This window comes from Thamnophis sirtalis, unplaced genomic scaffold (assembly GCF_051295495.1).
Source record: "Thamnophis sirtalis isolate CommonGarterSnake01/CBP01778 unplaced genomic scaffold, rThaSir2_p1.2 scaffold_3, whole genome shotgun sequence".
Classification (NCBI taxonomy): Eukaryota; Metazoa; Chordata; class Lepidosauria; order Squamata; family Natricidae; genus Thamnophis; species Thamnophis sirtalis.
The window spans coordinates 151,025,036-151,045,452 of NW_028261383.1; the positions used below are offsets into that span (position 1 = coordinate 151,025,036).

General features: G+C 46.3%; 1 protein-coding gene across 3 annotated transcripts; it reads left to right on the plus strand.

Annotated features, from left to right (window-relative positions):
• The first annotated feature begins 2,482 nt into the window (after positions 1-2,482).
• DDN (dendrin) lies at positions 2,483-18,039 on the plus strand. 3 transcript variants are annotated; one of them, XM_087710432.1, is made up of 3 exons: positions 2,483-2,695; positions 8,007-8,090; positions 14,522-18,039. In XM_087710432.1, exons 1-3 carry the CDS (start codon positions 2,688-2,690, stop codon positions 16,320-16,322), a joined length of 1,893 nt encoding a protein of 630 aa, XP_087566558.1. In that variant the 5' UTR covers positions 2,483-2,687; the 3' UTR covers positions 16,323-18,039. The 3 variants fall into 3 exon arrangements, with proteins under 3 accessions (XP_087566558.1, XP_087566559.1, XP_013921448.2); XM_087710433.1 differs by lacking the exon at positions 8,007-8,090; XM_014065973.2 differs by lacking the exon at positions 2,483-2,695 and having other exon boundaries at positions 7,909-8,090.
• Positions 18,040-20,417: the final 2,378 nt, after the last annotated feature.

Sequence of the window (20,417 nt, forward strand, 5' to 3'; positions counted from 1 at the left end):
GGCCTCCTGTACATGGAAAAAAAATAAGATGTGCCTTACTGCCATGATGGTGAACCTATGGTACGTGTGCCACAGGTGGCACGCGGAGCCATTTGTCAGGGCACCCCACCCCCCGGAGACCCTCCAGAGACTTCAGGAGCTTCCCTGAAGCCTCCAGAGTGTGAAAAACCAGCCCTACGGGCAAACTGGAAGTTCAGAAATGGACTTTTGGTTTGCTCGTAGGGCCGGTTTTAGCCCTCAGGAGCCTTCAGGGGCCTGCTGGAGGCTTCCAGAGGACGAAAAACAGCCCTATGGACAAACGAGTCACTTCCCGGTTGCTTATACGGTCGTTTTTCGCCCTCCTGAGACTTCAGGGAAGCCGCCTGAAAGCTCCAGAGGGCTAAAACCAGCCCTACGAGCAAACCAGAAGTCCGTTCCTGAAGTTCCGGTTTGCCCGTAGGGCTGGTTTTTTGTGCTCTGGAGGCTTCATGGAAGCTCCTAAAGTCTCTGGAGGGCCTCTGGGGGAAGTTGTTTTCATCAAAAAAGGACGCCAAAATGGAAGAACTGGTCATGTGCGCATGTGTGCTGTGGTCATGCACATAGCATTATAGATGTGGCACACCCATGCACAACCCCCCCTGTGCTCCCCCCGCTTTAGGCATGCGAGCCAAAAAAGGTTCGCCATCATTGCCCTAGTGCAAAAGAAAATACGACCCAGTCTTATTTTCAGGGAAACACGATACACAAACACACAATTTATTGATGCAATTCTCTCTCTGTAATCCTTTGGAATATATTTTCAAAATTAAAAATGTACTTACTAGTTCAACAAGATCGGAAACCTATGCACTAATGTCTCTGAAATGCCACTTCTGTTATATGTTGTGTGCTCCAAAAGGAAGAGAAATTGCTATCTACTTCATTGCTTATATCAGCTCGGCCTGTGACTTCAGTTCAAAGGCCAGTGATTCAAGGGTTTTCTCCTCCATTTGGAAATGATAGTTCTTCTTGAAGGCCACAACAGCCTTCCAAGCTGCATATTTTTCCCATGTTCTTTTTGAGCCCCGGTCTAGCCAAAGCGGCTAGTCCCCCCTCCCCTTCTATCTTGCATTGACTTCCAAGGCCTTAATTGGTGCCTCTGTCCCAGTCCCTCCTTTCTCCTCCCCAGCGTCCCTATGGCCAGGAATGTGCTGAGCCAGCATCCCTGCCCATTTACTAGATGCCTATTTGTTCTGCCTGTGATTTTTTTTAAAAGGCAGCAATCCTCAGGCACTTAGCTGGAACCATGGGTGGGAATGCCATCTCCTAGCAAGAGGAGATGGCAGATGAGCAAGATAGGCCCTTGGGAATAGAGTGGCCCATCACTGAATAAGCCAATACTACAGACAATGAAGATGAGCTGTCAGGGTGAAGAAAGAAGGCAACTAGCAAAGCTCTGTTGAAATTACTTGAGGCTGTTAGGAGATTATGCTTATGTGGCAGGTAACAACCTGGGTAAAAAAAATTAGTGACTGCATAATTGCTTAAAAAGGGCCTAAATGGGATGCCGTAGGGCGGGAGTGGGTAGGCGGAGCCATCCGCAATTTCTGCTACCGATTCAAGTGAACTGGTCCAAACCGGTACAATACCACCTATGGAGTGAACTCTTAATGAGCTACCATCCTGATATGATGGGGCCAAGATTGCTAGATACCTAGCATCTGTTCTGTTCATTTTTCTGCTACATGAGACAGTGGAATATCGCTTGGTTTCTCCTCTAGCCCATCCTCAGATGGTTCCTTTGCCCAGAATTCAAAACTTTTGAGTTAAGGGAAAAGTTACTGAGCTAAAGTTCTTGAAAGATCTCTGATCAATGAGTAGAGTATAACATTTTGTATTGGCTGGGACCTATATATCTCTGCAATCTCTTGGGGAATGTATCCCAAAACCAGAGGAAAGGGCGTCATTCATATAGCCACTTGCAGCCTTAGACATCCAGATGGGAAAACAGTACATCATGAACCAATCATGAACCTTACCTCTTCTCATGCCCCTGTCTCCTTAGTTTTATCCTCTTAAGTCAGATACTCAAGTGAGTTGATCAGTGATCCAATGTCACCCAATGAATTTCACGGTCCAGTGGAAAATTTGAACCTGGATCTCCATCTGAGTCCAACAGATGAACTCTTGCACTGCACATTGAATCACAATCGGGAAGAATGCTGCCAGAGCCTTTATTGGAAGACGACTGGTAAGCAGGTTGTTCCCCCACAAGAAAATATGTGGAGGACAGCCTGGAACTGCACTGTATCCCAATAGTCTGAGTTTATTCTACCATCATGCAATTACTTTTGGTCTTTGCTCCCCCACCCCCACCCGCACACGAGTGTTGATACAGCACATTCCCCACAGGGTGGGAGTAGGGCAAGCAGAGAATGGTTAAGGCTGCACCCCCTGGGTTGGGACAATTTGGGCTTTAAATATTCTGCATCTGTTGCTAATAGAAGACAGAACTGGACTGATAAGAGGAGCAGGTGGGTGACCAGGAGCCTCTGGGTTGCTGATTTCAACTATCTCAAGAAGGGCAAAAGGACTGGGGAAAGTGGCAACCATGGATAAAAAAAGAGGGATGCAAGCATAGATTCAGAGCTAATAGAATGTGACAAGCAGCAGCCTTGTTGCAAACTCCGGAAGACATACAGTACCAAAATTTCATCTCCCAGGTGTGGATGTGGAGGTAGGTTTGCATTTTTTTATTTTGAATGTGGATCACAGGGGAAAACACATGCTGCATGTGTTAAAAAGACTTCTGGGTTGATGTCAGACCAAGCATGTGATGCTGCTTGCCTGGATTTGACATTCTTTGATCTTAGTATATGCGGTACTGCTTCTAATATATCAGCAAAATTTTGTGGATTCTAATTAGTGCCTCTACCAAACAGATGAAATAATAATAGTTTTAAGAATAATACAATTTAGCCTAGATTTTTTTTCCCCAAAAGGAAGGCGAGCTCCATTTTCTGATAGTCCTGGGTTCAGACTGTTAATTGGGGATCCTCACCAATATCTCTTGCCAAACCCAACAGCTGTCCATTTCTATAGAACAAATGCCAACACTGTGTGTGTGTGAGAGAGAGAGAGGGGGTGGGGAAGATGTGATGATTATTTATTTATTTGATTCAACAGAGAATCACTGTGAATAGATCTATCATATATATTACTTGTATTATTTTATAAGTAACTCAAGGTGGCAAACATGCATGATACTCCTTTCTATTTTCCTCTCAACAACCACCCATGAGGTGATGTGGAATGAGAGGGTCTGGCCCAAAATCATTTAACTGGTTTTCATGCCTAAAGGGGAAGTAGAACTCACAGTCTCCTGGTTTCTAGGCCTCCCCCTTAACCACTGCATCAAACAGGCTCTATTTCTTTACCAGGTTGTCTGGTACTAAATTGCTCACTTCACAGCCTGTTTTTTTTCCTGTATAATTAAATTATGAAAGCTGGTTTTAGATGTCCTTGGGATGGCAGTGTAAAACATCTACATATTGGTCTGTGCTGGGAAAGCAGGAATACTAGCAATTGTTTCGTGTTTCTTTTTTTTAATGTGGCATGCTGGAGGCCTCAGGCAAACAGTGTCCATCATTTGGTTTGCTGGAAAGCATGCCAGAACATTTTTCATCTCCCACTTTTCCCTATGTAAAGTCTCCTGTCCATCTTTTCTGGACAGATTTTGGAAAGTTGACAAGTTTAACATAGAAGTAAAATAGACCTGGTTACAGATATAACAGGTGAACTTTCTGTGCCAGGAAAATTACGTATTCGCTTTGTTTTTGGGATTGATGATGGTTTTACAGGCCCAGAAATACAGTTTTATTCTTTCAAACCCAAGAGAATATTGGAAAATAATTATGCAAATGCAGTTGATTTTCTGTCTGTGCATCAGCAGTATTATTTTCCAAAAACAGAACAGAACTGTACTGGTGTAACGAGGAAAAGCCAGTTAAACATCAAGATAAATCACAGATCAAAAATGAAGCTGAGAAAAACATTGCTGGAAAAATTCCTTCAATGCATCCTTGGAGGAGACATTGCAGTAGCTTGTTGCCAACTTTTTCATTCTAAGGATCCCCTCCTCCCACACACACACAACTTGCCCTGAGCTTTCCAATTGGTGTGTACATATGTAGAAGCAACATAACAGGAAAGCATGAACCTGCACATACATGTTACTTGATTGCATAGAAGAAAATATAAAATCTTCCTACCATCATTCTAGGGCCATGATGGAGAACCTATGGCATGCCTCAGGTGGCACGTGGAGCCATTTCTGAGGGCACGCAAGGCGTTGCCCTTTCAGCAGCTGATTTTCGGCCTTGATTTTTGACCATTTTTTGCCTGTCCCTGGAGGGCAAAAAAACGCCCAATGCGCAAACCGGAAGTTTGGAAAAGGACTTCTGGTTTGCCTATTGGGCTGTTTTTTTGCCCTCCGGAGGTTTCAGGGAAGCCTCCGGAGGGAGAAAAATGTCCCAAAGGGCAACCTGGAAGTCCATTGCCGAACTTCCAGTTTGCCTGTTGGGCTGTTTTTTGCCATACCCAGGCTTCTAGAAAGCCTCCGGAGCCTGGGGAGGGCAAAAAACGGACCTACTGGGCCCATTGGAAGTCAGAAAATAGGCCATTTCCAGCCTCCGGTGGCCCTCCGGGGGGGAGACCATTTTTGCCCTCCCCAGGCTCCAAGAAAGTCATCTGCACATGGGTGGGGCAGCGGGGGGGGGAGGCATTTGTCATGAGTGCATGCGCTGGGGATATGGCGCGGTGGGGGGGTATGCGTGCTTTTGGCACCTGAGGTGAAAAAGGTTTGTCATCACTGCTCTAGGAGAATTTAAGGTATTCAAGAAGCTATGCCCTGCATCCTTTCTATAGCTTGCTTTGAAAAGTGGTAAAGCTCATCTTAGTAATTCCAATTTACATAATGACCTTTCAGGACGATTATGTGATCTATAAGCGTTCTGTGCAACACATAGCAATAATTAGCCCCAGGATCTCTGAATTTGGAGACTCAGTCATCGGCCTTTTGAAAACAGTGATATGGGAACAAATGTTTCCAAGCCCCAATCACTTCCCCACCCCCACCCCCACCCATATAATCAGAGGGGTTGTGTCGCTGGCAGTTCTGCTAACCACTCCTGTTGTTGCCGTCTGTTGCCAATGCAGTTGCCATGCTGGCGCTCAGTTGCTAGGTTTCACTTGGAGCTGGTGTGGGAGTTGTGCTGAAGTCTCTTATTTACTGGGGAATTTTTGGAGGGTGGAGGTTGGAGAAGAAGCAATTGCGTTTACCTGGGAGTGAAGGGTGAATGCTTGTTCTTGAGAAGGAGCATAACAAAGCAGCTGGGAAAGAGATGGGGCCAAGCTCCATTCTACTGTTGCCGACAATACAACACTGACCTGAGCGTAATACACAAAATTGTCTGCTACAACGTCCTACCTGTCAATGACTTCTTCAGCTTCAATCGCAATAATACACGGGCAAACATTAGGTGCAAACTCAAGGTAAACTGTTCCGAACGTGATTGCAGAAAATATGACTTCAGCAACAGAGTGGTCAATGCCTGGAATACTCTGCCTGACTTCATTGTTACATCCTCAAACCCTCAGAGCTTCAACCTTAAACTGTCTAGCGTGGACCTTTTTCCTAAGAGGTCTGTAAGAGGGCGGCGTGCATAAGCGCACCAGCGTCCCTGTTCTATTGTCTCCTTTTATTCATACCCATTTCCTGTGTTCATGTCCATGTTTATACTTATACCTGTTAGCTCGTACATGTTTGACAAATAAATAAATATCCTGCTCCTTCACCTCACCTCACCCAACCTTCCTCCTCCTCCTCCTCTCAGCTGGTTCCCACCCTCCATATTCTCCCCTCCCTTGCCCCATGCCATTTGCCCCTCCCCCGCTCTCCTCATCTTACCTTGTGTCCCTCCCTCTTTGGTGCCTCCCTCCCTCCCCCCACCGACGATGAGCATATCTGGACTCAGAGTGTGGATAAGTTTGGTAGGATCCAAATTCCTCTCCAGCTCATTCTTCTCTGAGCTGATGGGAAGGCCACCAGAAATCACCTAGTCAAGCTGGCTGCGAAGGTCAGGCCTTTGCAGCCCTGCAAGGCTGCCCTTGCCTGAAAAAGCTGTTTTTGGACTTCTCTCCTACATGATTAGGAACGCCTTCAGGCAGTGAGGAGAAAGGATGCGCATGTCATCTTTTTTCTTACTGTGTCATGGTGAAATATATAGTGGACTCCAGTTTTAGATTTTGAAGCTCCTTTTCAAGATACTGTCCACGAGAGCTTTCTGAGTGGATCCCCCCGTCTTCCTATTGATTCTATTAATATTTTCTTTGAAGCCAAATGCCCCCAATTACCAGAAAGATCAAGAGAGGGAAAAGTAGAGGGAAAAATAGAGGTAACCATTGCTCCTCTTTCCATTGCTTTCTAAATAGGGCAGTCAAGGAGATAGGAAGAACATAAGACTGAATTACAAATGCCAGGGACTGGGATCGTGTGTTTTTTTTAATGGCTATATGAATCTTTTCATATATGATATATTTCAGTTCGGGATTCTGAGATGGATAAAGATGTATGCTTTAAGTTTGCAGACAAATATTATGATGCACACTCAACCTATCTTTATCAGCATGAGATCTCTCATAAGTTTGAAGCTTGGGAAGTGCTACTGTATAAAGAACAGTATGAAAGGGGCAACAGGTTCTTGGTCTTGTGGATAGCAATGTGGCAAGGCCCCGTGACCTTCTAGATTTGCCCCATGTGACTCTAACTGAAGGATTATTTTCTGCAACGGCATTCAAAGACCACCCATCTTAATTGCTTGTCAAAGGCGACTGGATACAGAATAAAGCAAAACCAATGATGATGATAGTCAATAAAAACACACAGACCAAACCAGGGGTAAAATCCACTTACCTTTCCTACTGGTTTGGACCTCCAACACATGCGCAAAGCATCAAAAAGGGATGTGATGAGCCTGCTACTGAGCACCTGCAAAGGTAACCGAACATTCTGGGGGGAGGGAATCCTCTGTGCCAGGCAATTTAGATTAGCTAGAAGGCAGGAAATTCTGCTTTTTGCTAATATAAATCATGCGAAAAACCGGTTTGCCCAAACCAGTTTCATATTTTTTTTTACTACTGGTTCGGGTGAACCAGTAGCATTTCACCCCTGGACCAAACTCAAAACAAGGTTAAAAATCTGTATTTTCAATGTTTGAAACACAACTGCTCTTTCAGCACATATAAAACTTACTCAAACGCTTTGTCCATTTATCTGTCATTTAACACAGAATTAAAGAAAAGCAGGAACCACTTGAGAGACTATATAATTCAAAGAGTTCCCAGAAGGCTTGTAAATGAATCACAGGAAGGAAGCAGGACCAGGATGGGTGCTGGCCTGAGTATGGAGTCCTTTGTGCAATCCTTCTGTGCCCCTTCAACGCCTGAAGGAAAGAGAGCTTTCCTCTATGTGCATGTCCTTGTATTATTCTATGTTGGGTAGCTGTTGCTGTGTAACTGCTTTTGCAGCAGCTTGTGATAGCAGAGGTGCTATCTCGGTATGGAACAGCGCGTAGCCATGTGAGAATTTCTCACTGGATGTAGTTTGTTTCCTAACCTGCCTTTGAGTTATGCACATTTGTACTGTATATCCACCTCTCTCCTCTCTTCACCTGTAATTCTTTGTCCCCGAGCATCCTGCTTTCTCCGTGACCTTAGATGGTGCTACTGGCAGATCTCCCTCCCTCCCTCCCTCCCTCTTTCTTCCTCTCCATGCGTGTGCACTGGGAACTTGACTACCATGTGCTGTGTGGGTGTGATGCACTCTCAGCCTTCCTCGTGTGATACGGCTGCCGGCTCGTGCGGTTGCTACATGTCCCAGCAACTAAGATGATGTTTGAGTGTTTGAATCAGGGAGATGCCAGGCGGCTTCAAGTCTGCGAGAGGCAAAATCTGCTCCTGGTTGAATTTAACACAGTCTCTTGTTCTAGTTGGAATATCCTGGAGCCAGGGGCGTGGACTAGGCAAGGCTACTGGGTCCCCTCGATGTACCACAGTATGGCTGGCCAATACACGTGAGTGCTAAAATCTTGGGGAGGGAATTGACTGAACAGCAGGGGGCTCTGCTAACTTGCCAAGAAGGCAGAGAGGTTGGGCTGATTTGACCGGAGGATTTGCTGAGATGGAAGTAAGGAATGATACTATGAGTCCAACAATGAGATGCGAATAAAATAGAATAGAATAGAGCGGAGCAGAATACTGTGGAATGCAATGCAATGGAATAGACTAGAATAAAGCAGAGCGGAGCAGAATACTGTGGAATAGAATGGAATGGAATGGAATAGAATAGAATAGAGCAGAGCAGAGCAGAATACTCTGGAATAGTATGGAATGGAATAGAATAGAGAAGAGAAGAGCAGAGTAGAGCAGAGTAGAATAGTGTGGAATAGAATGGAATGCAATAGAGAAGAGCAGAGCAGAGCAGAATACTGTGGAATGGAATAGAGCAGAGCAGTGCAGAGCAGAATACCGTGGAATAGAATGGAATGGAATAGAGAAGAGAAGAGCAGAGCAGAATACTGTGGAATGGAATAGAGCAGAGCAGAGCAGAGCAGAATACTGTGGAATAGAATGGAATGGAATAGAGAAGAGAAGAGCAGAGCAGAATAGTGTGGAATGGAATAGAGCACAGCAGAATAGTATGGAATAGAATGGAATGGAATAGAGAAGAGCAGAGCAGAGCAGAATATTGTGGAATAGAATGGAATGGAATTGAGCAGAGCAGAGTAGAATACCATGGAATAGAATGGAATGGAATGGAATGGAATAGAGAAGAGAAGAGAAGAGCAGCGCAGCGCAGAGCAGAGCAGAGCAGAGCAGAGCAGAGCAGAGCAGAGCAGAGCAGAGCAGAGCAGAGCAGAATACCGTGGAATAGAATGGAATAGAAAAGAGAAGAGCAGCGCAGCGCAGAGCAGAGCAGAGCAGAGCAGAGCAGAGCAGAGCAGAATATTGTGGAATAGAATGGAATGAAATAGAGGAGAGCAGAGCAGAGCAGGATACCATGGAATAGAATGGAATGGAATAGAGAAGAGAAGAGCAGAGCAGAATACCGTGGAATAGAATGGAATGGAATAGAGCAGAGCAGAGCCGAGCAGAGCAGAGCAGAGCAGAATACCATGGAATAGAATGGAATGGAATAGAGAAGAGAAGAGCAGAGCAGAATATTGTGGAATAGAATGGAATGGAATAGAGAAGAGCAGAGCAGAGCAAAGCAGAGCAGAGCAGAGCAGAGCAGAGCGGGGCAGAATACCGTGGAATAGAATGGAATGGAATAGAGAAGAGCAGAGCAGAGCAGAGCAGAGCAGAGCAGAGCAGAGCAGAGCAGAGCAGAGCAGAGCGGGGCAGAATACCGTGGAATAGAATGGAATGGAATAGAGAAGAGAAGAGCAGAGCAGAGCAGAGCGGGGCAGAATACCGTGGAATAGAATGGAATGGAATAGAGAAGAGCAGAGCAGAGCAGAGCAGAGCAGAGCAGAGCAGAGCGGGGCAGAATACTGTGGAATAGAATGGAATGGAATAGAGAAGAGAAGAGAAGAGCAGAGCAGAATAGAGTGGAATGGAATAGAGAAGAGCAGAGCAGAGCAGAGCAGAGCAGAATACTGTGGAATAGAATGGAATAGAGCAGAGCAGAGCAGAGCAGAGCAGAATACTGTGGAATAGAATGGAATGGAATAGAGAAGAGAAGAGCAGAGCAGAATAGAGTGGAATGGAATAGAGCAGAGCAGAGCAGAGCAGAGCAGAGCAGAGCAGAGCAGAGCAGAGCAGAGCAGAGCAGAGCAGAATACTGTGGAATAGAATGGAATAGAGAAGAGCAGAGCAGAGCAGAATACTGTGGAATAGAATGGAATGGAATAGAGAAGAGAAGAGCAGAGCAGAATAGTGTGGAATGGAATAGAGCAGAGCAGAGCAGAATAGTGTGGAATGGAATAGAGAAGAGCAAAGCAGAGCAGAATACCGTGGAATAGAATGTAATGGAATAGAGAAGAGCAGAGCAGAATAGTGTGGAATAGAATGGAATAGAATAGAGAAGAGCAGAGCAGAGCAGAATACTGTGGAATGGAATAGAGAAGAGAAGAGCAGAATACCGTGGAATAGAATGGAATGGAATAGAGCAGAGCAGAGCAGAGCAGAGCAGAGCAGAGCAGAGCAGAGCAGAGCAGAGCAGAGCAGAGCAGAGCAGAGCAGAATACTGTGGAATGGAATGGAATAGAATAGAATAGAATGGAATTCTTTATTGGCCAAGTGTCACCCATCTAGCCCTTTCCTGAATAACCTTATGTGTACAACATTAGAAAAGGCAAAGCAGTATAGATTAAGCATTGAGAATGAGAGAATAAAGTAGGTTAAAGCTAGGTTGGCATTTGAACTAGGGGCTTATGAGCTCATAGTACACCTTTTTAACTGCTACCCTACAGCTGTGCAACTGTGTCAGAGAAGAACTGCTCCTATTATGCAGGTTTTCACTGGTGGTTATGTCTGGAGCAGTTTTTTTAAAAATTCCTGATGGCCCAGATATTTTTTTGATCATAAATGAAAACTGGAAATTCTAGCTTGCTTAAATCCACAGTGTACCTACTAAAGTGATGCAAAAAAGGAAGAAAGGTTTTGTTCTACACATGTTTAGATGCACTCTTCTTTATTGCTTCACTTCAGCTGAAATCGATTCCTAGAGTAGAGATGCATGGGAGATGCATGGGGCTGGAAAAGGGAGGTGGACTCAGATTCAAATCACTGCTTGGATCTTGGATCAAGCTTTTCCCTTCTGCAGGCTGCCAATAGTAAGATTCAATGGGGAGATTCAAGAACAGTAAACCATTTTTGCAGAAACATCTGCAGATGAAATCAGTAGCAATAATTGAACTTGAGAATTATTTCCCATCCCAGCTTACTAATTAGCCTATTAATGACTCCTGAATCTCATCATTCAAAAATACCAATGGAGATTTAAAATGATGGCACATTCATGTGAATCAATATATGCTTTGAATTTAGCTCATCCCTCCTACTAGCTAGTTGCCAAGTCCCCTTTTTAAGCAGGGCCAGCTCTAATGACAGAGGAATGCTGGTGTTTAGACTGAAATGTGCAGCTGCTGAATTCTGTGACATAGGAGAGATAGACAAAACTCTGGAGAACTGAAGAAGTTGGTGAAACACAGTGGTAGACCAACAGAAGAAGTGATTACCTAGGACTGCTAGGCAAAAGAGGAACAGTCAAGAGCAGGACTGTCAAACTCGCAGCCCCCGGGCCGGATGTGTCATGCGCTGGCCATGCCCATGCCCAGTTTAGTTAAGGGGAAAAAAGTCCCAATACATCATAGGATGCCACTGTGACGACGTGACTTTGACACCCCTGGTCAAGAGGGTAAGGTACTGACAAATGCTCTGTGTACTGAACATACACTACAAACCCAAAATATCGTAGTCTACAGCTATGTTGCATATAGAGCCGTGATGACGAACATATTGCGTGCTTGCCACAGGTGGCATGCAGAATTCTCTCTACGGGCACGTCAGCCATCTCCCTAGCCCAGCTCCACCACACATGCGTGCACCAGTGGTGGGTTCTGGATCCCGTTGCAACTGGTACGGTGCAATGGGGCCGGGCGTCCAACACACGAACGCGCGCAGCACGCAGGCAACACATGCATTTGTACTTACTGCCCGCAATGCTCCATGATGGCTCCGCAACGCTCCAGCTGCTCGGCGGAGCATCACGCAGGCGCCGTACGCTCCCTGCGCATGTACGTTAAGCTCGATCAGCTCAAATACAGGTAAGGAGGGCAGGCGGGGGGATTGGCCCTCCAGAACACCGTACCGGAATGGTACTTGTGATCTCAGCAGGCACTGGTACGCCGGTACCGGGGTGTACCGATCATATCCCTCCACTAGTGTGCACACCTCCTGCCAGCCAGCTGGTCTTCAGTTTCTGCCATGCATGCACAGGGTGGGGGGGGTGCATGCGAGGGATGTGCGTGCGGATGCATAGGGGGTGGGGTGCATGCAGGGGGTGCTTGCAATTTGGGGCCTTACGCAGTGCCCCTGCACCAACTTGAAAGCCAAAATGGGGTGATGGGTGTGTGTGCATGCACGGGGGAATGTGTGTGCATGTGCAGTGGTGGGATGCACACAGAGGGAGTCGTGCATGCATACAGGGGGATGGGGCCTGGAGGGGTTGTGTGGACATTGCTTTATGCGTGCTTTTGGCACACAACAACAAAAAGGTTAGCCATCACTGATATAGAGCACACAGGCTGGATTAGGAAGAGGATGAATATTGTGGCTGGGCAGAATTGGTCTGGAGGGCAAATATTGGAGGCAAGGAATCCTCGATTCAAATTTCTCTTCTACTGGCAGCATAGAAGGACCTTAACTAAACCATTACTTTTACTCCTGCACTCTGCAAACATTGCTAGCATTGTTATCATCACCACCATGGATTTCCATAAGCTGTAAGAATTCTAAATATAAAAAAGTGCTTTCAAGAAGAAGGGACATACTTTTATTTTTTATTACACCACTATCTTGATGTGGCAATCCAAAAGGATGTCCAGGGAAGGTGGATTCATCATGTTGGCTGATGTGCATGGCCAGGTTGAGCCAGGGTATGGGCCATTAACCATTATTTGAAGATGGAAACGCAGAATGCCAGGCTCCACCTATCCACAGTCCACCCAAAGGGAGCTTCCTCCTCCTATTCCTATTTTGGATCAAAAGCAATGCCTTTTAACTTGTGCCAACCGATGTGGGCTGTCCAGTTCACTAGCTGTGCCTTCTTTTGATCTAGGTCAATGCCGCCACTCCAACTGGTGACTATTCACCAGTACAAGAATACCTCATGCCTTCACTGTCGTCCCAACAGTTCCTTATTGTTTCACACTGCCCCCTCCTTTTAACAATTTCATTGATGGAACAGTGAAAACATGGATCTATCTTTCTTTTGGGGGTGGGGGACCAACTGAAACTGGCAACAGTTCTGCCAAATTCCTCTTTTAGCTCAAGTGACAGGAAGAATGAAAAAACTGGTCTTATTTTCCCTTCTCGCTGGTAGACGCACCAGATGGAAAGGTGTTAAGTACAAGGGGAAATCAATGGAGGGTGACTCATATGAAAGGTTTATTATGTCTTCTAAAGGCAACTCTCCCCCTCATGGAAATGAAGGCAGTTGGTGCTTGCTTCCCAGCACAGCTGGAAGGAGTAAAAAATGTAGAGGAATCCATCAGTAAGCATGGGCCAAACCAGAAGTGGTATTCAGCAGTTCTGGAGAACCGGTAGTGGAACTTTTGAATAGTTTGGAGAACCGGTAAATACCACCTCTGACTGGCCCTACCCCCATCTATTCTCTCTCTCCCGAGTCCCAGATGATCGGGAGGGAATGGGGATTTTGCAGTAACCTTCCCCTGGAATGGGAAGGGAATGGACATTTTATAAAATCCTTCCCCTAACATGCCCACCAAGCCACGCCCGCCAAGCCATGCCCACAGAACTGGTAGTAAAAAAAATTGAATCCCACCATCGGTCCACACAGAATACACCAGCCATCACCTGGGTCAAAGCAGAGGAAAGGCAGAAATCCAAAAAGTTTTTTTTAAAAGCCTGCTTCATTTCCAGCCAGTTTATCCATAGGAGCCAAATGCATTAAGGTTGCACTGTGGGAAAGTCATTGAAATAGAAAGTACCATGATAAATGTCAAATACAGAAACTCACATTTACCGGTAATGATGCAATTTGAAGCAAGTTGTGTATCTTAAAAACATGATTCTGCATACTTACCAGGTTAATTATCAATGGAACATTAACAATGGAGATTGGAAGACTTGGGGTTGTTGCAACTCTCTTAGTCTAGAATTTCTCTCTTTTATATGCTCATTGGCCTCCTCCATCAGCACTCCTTGAAAATGTAGAAATCTGGAAACTCAAGTTTCAAATAACCTTAAGTCACTTCCAATGGCAAGGTGAGTTGGGATAAAAAGATGTTACAAATGGAGTGATAGGAAAGAGAGGAAATTCTGGTCAGAATTGTAGTATAGCAATCCAGCTGGGTGCTGTGCTGGCTATCAGTTGGTGCTCCATAATTGGGTTTTTTTAAAAGACGTAAAAAAACTCCACCTGAACATAATTCTCAATTGTAGAACATCTGTGCACACAGAAAGTGGCAGATTTAGTCCCTAGTTCTTAGAATGAAGTTGGTTCATCAATAAATGATTTAATAAATGGTTTTTAACTTCACTGTCCCTTCTTAAAAAAAGCATGGCTAAAGGGCTGAACTAAAACAGTTTCAAAGGAAAAAGGACCAACTCCCTGAGCTGCATTAAAAATGGGGCCAATGTTGCATTTAATGCTTGATAGCTGTATACTGTATGCTGTGCCAAGATAGTCAGCACAGATTACAATTTTTGGATGGACTTTCTGCTCGAGTCTCACTGTCTTTTTCTCTGTCTTTTGCAGCCTCTTGGAGAAGCAACTCATGGCTGACTTTTCACCTTGCCGCCATTGTCCCAGTTTCCATGTGCTTCAGGATTCAACCAACTGGCATGATGCCCAATTTCCAGCTGGCTGGGGCCCTCTGAAGCAGGAAGGCCACTGGTTTTCAAGGAAGGGATGGGGGAAGAGGGCAGCTTCCTCCCCAAAGGCCCTATGGCACCATAGCCCTTCTTATGATGGGTACAATCCAGTTTGCCAAAGGGACATGAGCTGGGGAGCCAACCAGTCAACCAAGGGTGATCCTAAAGCCCCAGGACCTGCAGGTTCTTTGGTCAGCTGCAGATGGAATCAAGGAGCCTCTGCCAAGAAGAGGAGAGAGCTTCCTGCCAGGGCACCCCCAAGCTATGAAGCTCACATGCTTCTGCGCCTGCGGGCACAACAGGGTCCACGCAAAGAAAACTGGCCTCATCCTCCACCCTACCTTGCTCCTCCCTCTTATGAGGCTTCCCACCATAGAGTGCAGCCCCAGCAACGGGTAGGCAAGTCAGATTCAGCAGGGAAGCTCATCCAAAGTGGAGCTGCTAAGAAACACCGAGAGAGAGAAGCGGGCTGTGAGTCAGAGCCCTTGACTCACACACCTGGGAGGAAGGCAGGCAGGTGGCAGACTAAAATGCCAGGCAGTTGGAGTTACCTTTCAAGAGCCAGAACGTGGGGTGGCCCAAGGATGCAGTTGGAGAAGGCCAGCTCCCCATCCCATTTGGGCTCTGACTGGGGCATGAGTCCCCAACACCGAAGTCATACCCTTCCTCTGGTGAATAAGAGGAGCCAGGCCATGACACTGCCCTGCCATCCTTCCCAACACACCCTTCCTGCTGGATGGGGCTTTAGCCATGCAGCCGGTTGGTGTGGATCCAAGAGGGATGGGAGCAGAGCAAAAGAGAAACGCTGCCAAGACTTCTACCCCAGGTGGAAGGAACCAAGCCCTTCCAGGAAACTTGCAGGGAGTCAGCCAGCTTTGTCCAAGTCCATGCCCCGAAGGCACAGGGGTCTATTTGTAATTGACGCCACTTGTGTGGTGATCCAGGCTCACTACATTCCATCACCCCGAATGGAGCAAGTCTGCTACCTGGCCCAGGGAGAGGCAGGTACCACAAACCCCCCCACATCTCCTGGCTCTCCAGGCCCTACCTCAATGGAGGAACGGGCTGCTCACATACTAGGCCTCCCCTTGCATGAGTTGGGGGTCACAGAGGCAGAGCAGGGAATTATGGCACCCAGGATCTCCGGAGTAGAGAATGGTGCTATGCCTGGGGACAGTTCTGGGAGAAAGAAGGTGAAGAGGGTGACTTCTGCTCCAGGCAGTCCTAGGAAGTTTTCTGGACCTCCAACCCCAAACCATTCCCAGGTTGGGCCTGCAAAGCAGGAGCCAACCTACCTGGAAGAGAAAAGGTCTCCGGCATCCCCTTGCCCAAGAAGCCATGGCCTGCCAAAAAGGAAAGAAGACCCAGGGATTTCTGCCCAAAGGCAGTCCTATATTTGCGACCTGAAGGAAGCCATGTCAAGGATCCGCCGACACACAGCCCCAGACTCAGACACAGATGAGGAGCTGGAGAAGGAGTGGCAGCCCACCTGTGAGCGATCGTCGTGGGGAGGAAGGTTGAACCAAGAGGTGCTCATGTGCAGAAGCACCAGCAGCAGCAGTCTAGACAGCAGCAGCTCCAATGCCACAGTAGTGCCAGGAAATGCCACTCCTGGCTGGAGACCCAGGCCACAGACTCAAAGGGCAACTACAAGCAGGGAGGGGTCAGGCCCAGCCAAGGAATGAAGACTGGCGAGAAGTGAAATTCCAACACATATCAGCGATGATAAACGTTTTGAACTCTGCATGTCAAAAATTCAGCAAATGCCTAAATGGTATGTCACCCCCACCCAACAATTCTCTATTTCCTCCCCACCCATCTAGGACATTCTGAAGAGTGGCAGTGGTGGGATTCAGCCAGTTCGCAACTATTCGGGAGAACCGGTTGTAAACTTTCTAAGCAATTCGGAGAGCTGGTTGTTGGAAGAAATCTCCTTTTGTTTTTTCCCCCACTTTACAGGGCTAATCCTGTAAGGAAGGCAGGAAGGAAACATTCTGGTGTTGCTTCTAGCTTAATCTTTATTGCCCTGCTTACAGAAACTGCCACTCCGGTTAACCCCTATTATATTGTAACAGCTAAGGCAAAGCGCCCGTCGACACGAGTGACATTGATTGGGCCAGGCCCCCCAGTCACATGACCACCGAGCCATGCCTACCCACCTGGTTGTTATTATTTGAATCCCACCACTGAAGAGTGGCCCTCAGCAGCTGGACCTGAAGTAGAGGCACGGGCCTCAGCTTCAGCACTAGAGAAATTCTTGCCACTCAAAAAGGTTGCCTTGTGTCATTTCCCAAGGCATGCTAGCCTACAGGAATGGTGCAATTGCCGCTGTGGCCCGGCACTTCCCAGGGTCTGCTTATTTTCAGGCAGTCTTTTCTTTCTGTTAACAGGCTGCTTTGGGTTGTACAAGGCCTTTGTTCATGAAGCAGCTGCAGAAAATGCTCTCCTGCAACTTCTGCAACCCCCAAAACTGGCATGAAAGCACATCCTGTTCTCTCGCAATTTCTGGAGGCTCCAGAGGCCGCATGAGGGCACACCCCATTTTCACATGGCCTCCACAGCTACCAAAAATGCCACGAGAACAAGGCATGCTTTTGAGAATATTTGCGGTGAGGTATTGATGAATGCTGGCGTGTCACCCAAACATCATGAGGTGTCACCTTTGACACACGTGTCATAGGTCCACAATCACTGACTTAGACCCTTTCCTCCCAACACAGCTCCCTCTCCAAAGTGCCTGCTGTCCCCATACTTCTATCCCCCTTTCCGCATCCTTGCTGGGAGCTCAGGGACACTGCTGCAATCTTTCCCCATCCCCTCATGGGCTAGGACAACAACTTGACAAAGTCCCAGCCAGATTTTGTCACTGCTGCTTGGGAATTCTGGAGGTCCCGCTATTGATATCATAGTTAGGAATTGAGGTTGTGTCCCTCTACTCCAGTGAGGAAGGAAGTATCAAGAGTCCTTGCCTCAGTATTCTGCTTGTTTTGTAGCACAACTACTAAGAATGGAATCAATACACCCAGAGATAGTAAGCCTCCAGTTGATGAATGCTAGGGACAATCCATAGGAATAATGGCCCTCGGTGTAATATCCTGAAACACCGATCTTCTCAGGATCCTGCCTGCCTAGCCTTAGCAGAAGACAAGAGAGATCCCAGGAAGGAACAGAGAGGCTCAGGTTGGAGCCGACTTTCATTAGATAGCTAAGAGACTTGCAGGAGGCAAAAGAGCTGCCAGGACCTTTACTGCTTTGCAATGTCTGTAGAGTTATTGCTAGACAAGCTGTATGTGACAGGCCTTTGAGAGTGTTGTAAGTATTGCTCTTCTTAAAATTGAATACAGATATCTGTATTAAAATTCTGTGCAACCAAATACAATGGGTAATATATTCTCTTGTTTGGTCACTTGTATTTTGGGGGCTAAACTATGTACTTTTTTCATTTCATTTAGATATATATGTACTGTATTCCAGCATATAAAGCAGGGCATCTATTCACCCAGATGACATCTCACCTATTGTGATTCTTCCTTGGAGAAATACTTTCTCCCTTCCCCAAAAATCGACAATATTGGCTGCCTGGCAGTAATGGTATCCTCTTATCTTCACTACCGGTTTGGTAGTGGGGGTGCGCACATCTGAACAAGTGCAGAACCTTCTGCGCATGCACAAAAGGTCCATGATGATGGCTGGGTGGGTGGGTGGAGCCTCACGCCGCCCGCACTACCGGTTTGCTTGAACTGGTGCGAACCAGCAGAATACCACCTCTGGTGCCTGGGAAAGAAAATTCCTGATGCTGGGGTCATGGATGTGGGTAGCTGTGAGGACAAACCTTTGTTGAACCTGGGCACAAAAATGGCTGGATGCCAGGACAAGATTCAGGGGGGATTTTCATACTTAAAAATGGTGTTGGTTTATGTTTTTTTTAAAAAATCGATCCTATCTGGTCCCCATGAAAGATAATTCCTGATGCTGGGGCTAGGCACGTGGAGGTTGTCAGAAGGTCAATTCTCCCCCGCAACCCAAACAGAAAAAAAGGATGCCAAAATGAGATTTGAGGTAGAATTTCATGCTTAAAAAGGTGCTGATTGCTATTTTTTTAAAAGCGACCATAGCCAATGCCTGGGGTAGGAAATTCCCGATTCCAGGGTCTGGGACTCAAATGGGTAGGAAGCCAATTCCCCCCCCCCAACCTGAATGCAGAAATGGACATCAGAATGACATGAGGCAAAATTTCATGCTTAAAAATAGTGCTGTTCCTGTTTTTTTAAATAGCAATAGCACTTAGACTTATATACCATTTCGTAGTGCTTTAAAGCCTTCTCTAAGTGGTTTACAGAGTCAGCCTATTGCCCCCAACAATCTGGGTCCTCATTTTACTGATCTTGGAAGGCTGAGTCAACCTTGAGCCATTCAAAATCAAACTGCCGGCAGTTGGCAGAATTAGCCCAACACTCACTCGCTTGCTTGACGCTCACCCCGCCCATCCAAGCATCTATGCCTTTGCCACGTGGCCCAGCCCCCAGCTACGCACTTTGCTAGTCGCCTCTGCACCTCTCCTGCTCTGCTCAGCTCATCAAAGGTAAGTAAGCATTGCTCGCCCTGGGTCGGGGGCCGGGATCCCAGGGATGCACCATTCCCTGAGGCCCTGGAGCCACCGCCCTCCCACCACCCCACCCTCCCTTCCTACGGCCCTGGCCCTAGCCTTGTTTCCTCCCCCCCACCGCCTCTTTCAGCAGCTTACCTTCCCTGGTGGATGGTCCAGAGGGCAAGCTGAAATTACTTATGTTTGCTTTTTTAAAAACCAACCATGCCTTGATACCTGGAGAAGAAAATGCTCTGAAACCCATTGGTGATGTCCATTTTGCTCTGAGAGTGAATTTGCCACCCAAGTGGGATTGTCTCATGTATTTTACCATGAAAAATAGAAAAGATAGTCTCAAAAACATAAGCTTACCCATGCACTCCGAATCTGTTGGATATGTCCATTTTGCTCTCCAAATTCATGGAGACCTAATCCTAATTCCAGACAGATTCCCCCCCCCCCATTATGGCATTTTCCCATGTATTTTATCAGGAAACGTAGACAATGAAGGTTTGAAAAGTCAGTGCCCTCATAAACATAACCATGTGCTCTGAATCTATTGGCGATGCCCATTTTCCTCCCCAACTTCATAGAACACTAACTTGGTTCGTAAGTGGAGTTGCTCCCCAATGGGAATTTCCCATGTATTTCCCCATGGAACATAGATAAGGTAGGCTCGAAAAATCAGTGCCCTGCTAAATGTAATCATGAACTCTGTATCTATTGGTGATGTCCATTTTGCTGTCTGAATTGTTCTGACTCAGGCTTCCCAAGAACATGAAACAAACTCCTTGTCCTGACAAAAAAACCCTTTTATTAATTTACTGTGAATTCTTCTCATTCACAGAAAAATGCTGTTTTTTGCCATTTTTACAAATTGAGCCTTAGAAGCCAATTTTTTAAAACCTAAAATGCAGAAACGGAGACTGGGATGAGATTCAGGGTGAAATTTCATGCTTAAAAACATTGCTTCAAGTTTTCAAAAATCAAATGTTTTTGGTGCCCAAAGAGAAAAAAATGTAACGACTGGGTCGGGAAAACGGGTGCCTTGGAAAACAATTTTTTTTGTGAACCCAAATGCAGAAATGGAGGCTGGAACAAGATTTTGGATGAAATTTCATGCTTAAAAATGGTGTTGGTTGCTGTTTTTAAAAATTGAGCGTTTTGGTAAGTGCAGATGGAAAATCATGATGCG

Coding starts and splice junctions, on each gene's coding strand:
- DDN (XM_014065973.2), top strand. CDS start 7,909: ATGTTTGAGTGTTTGAATCAGGGAGATGCCAGGCGGCTTCAAGTCTGC. Junction 8,091..14,521: donor AGTATGGCTGGCCAATACAC/GTGAGTGCTAAA, acceptor TGTCTTTTGCAG/CCTCTTGGAGAAGCAACTCA.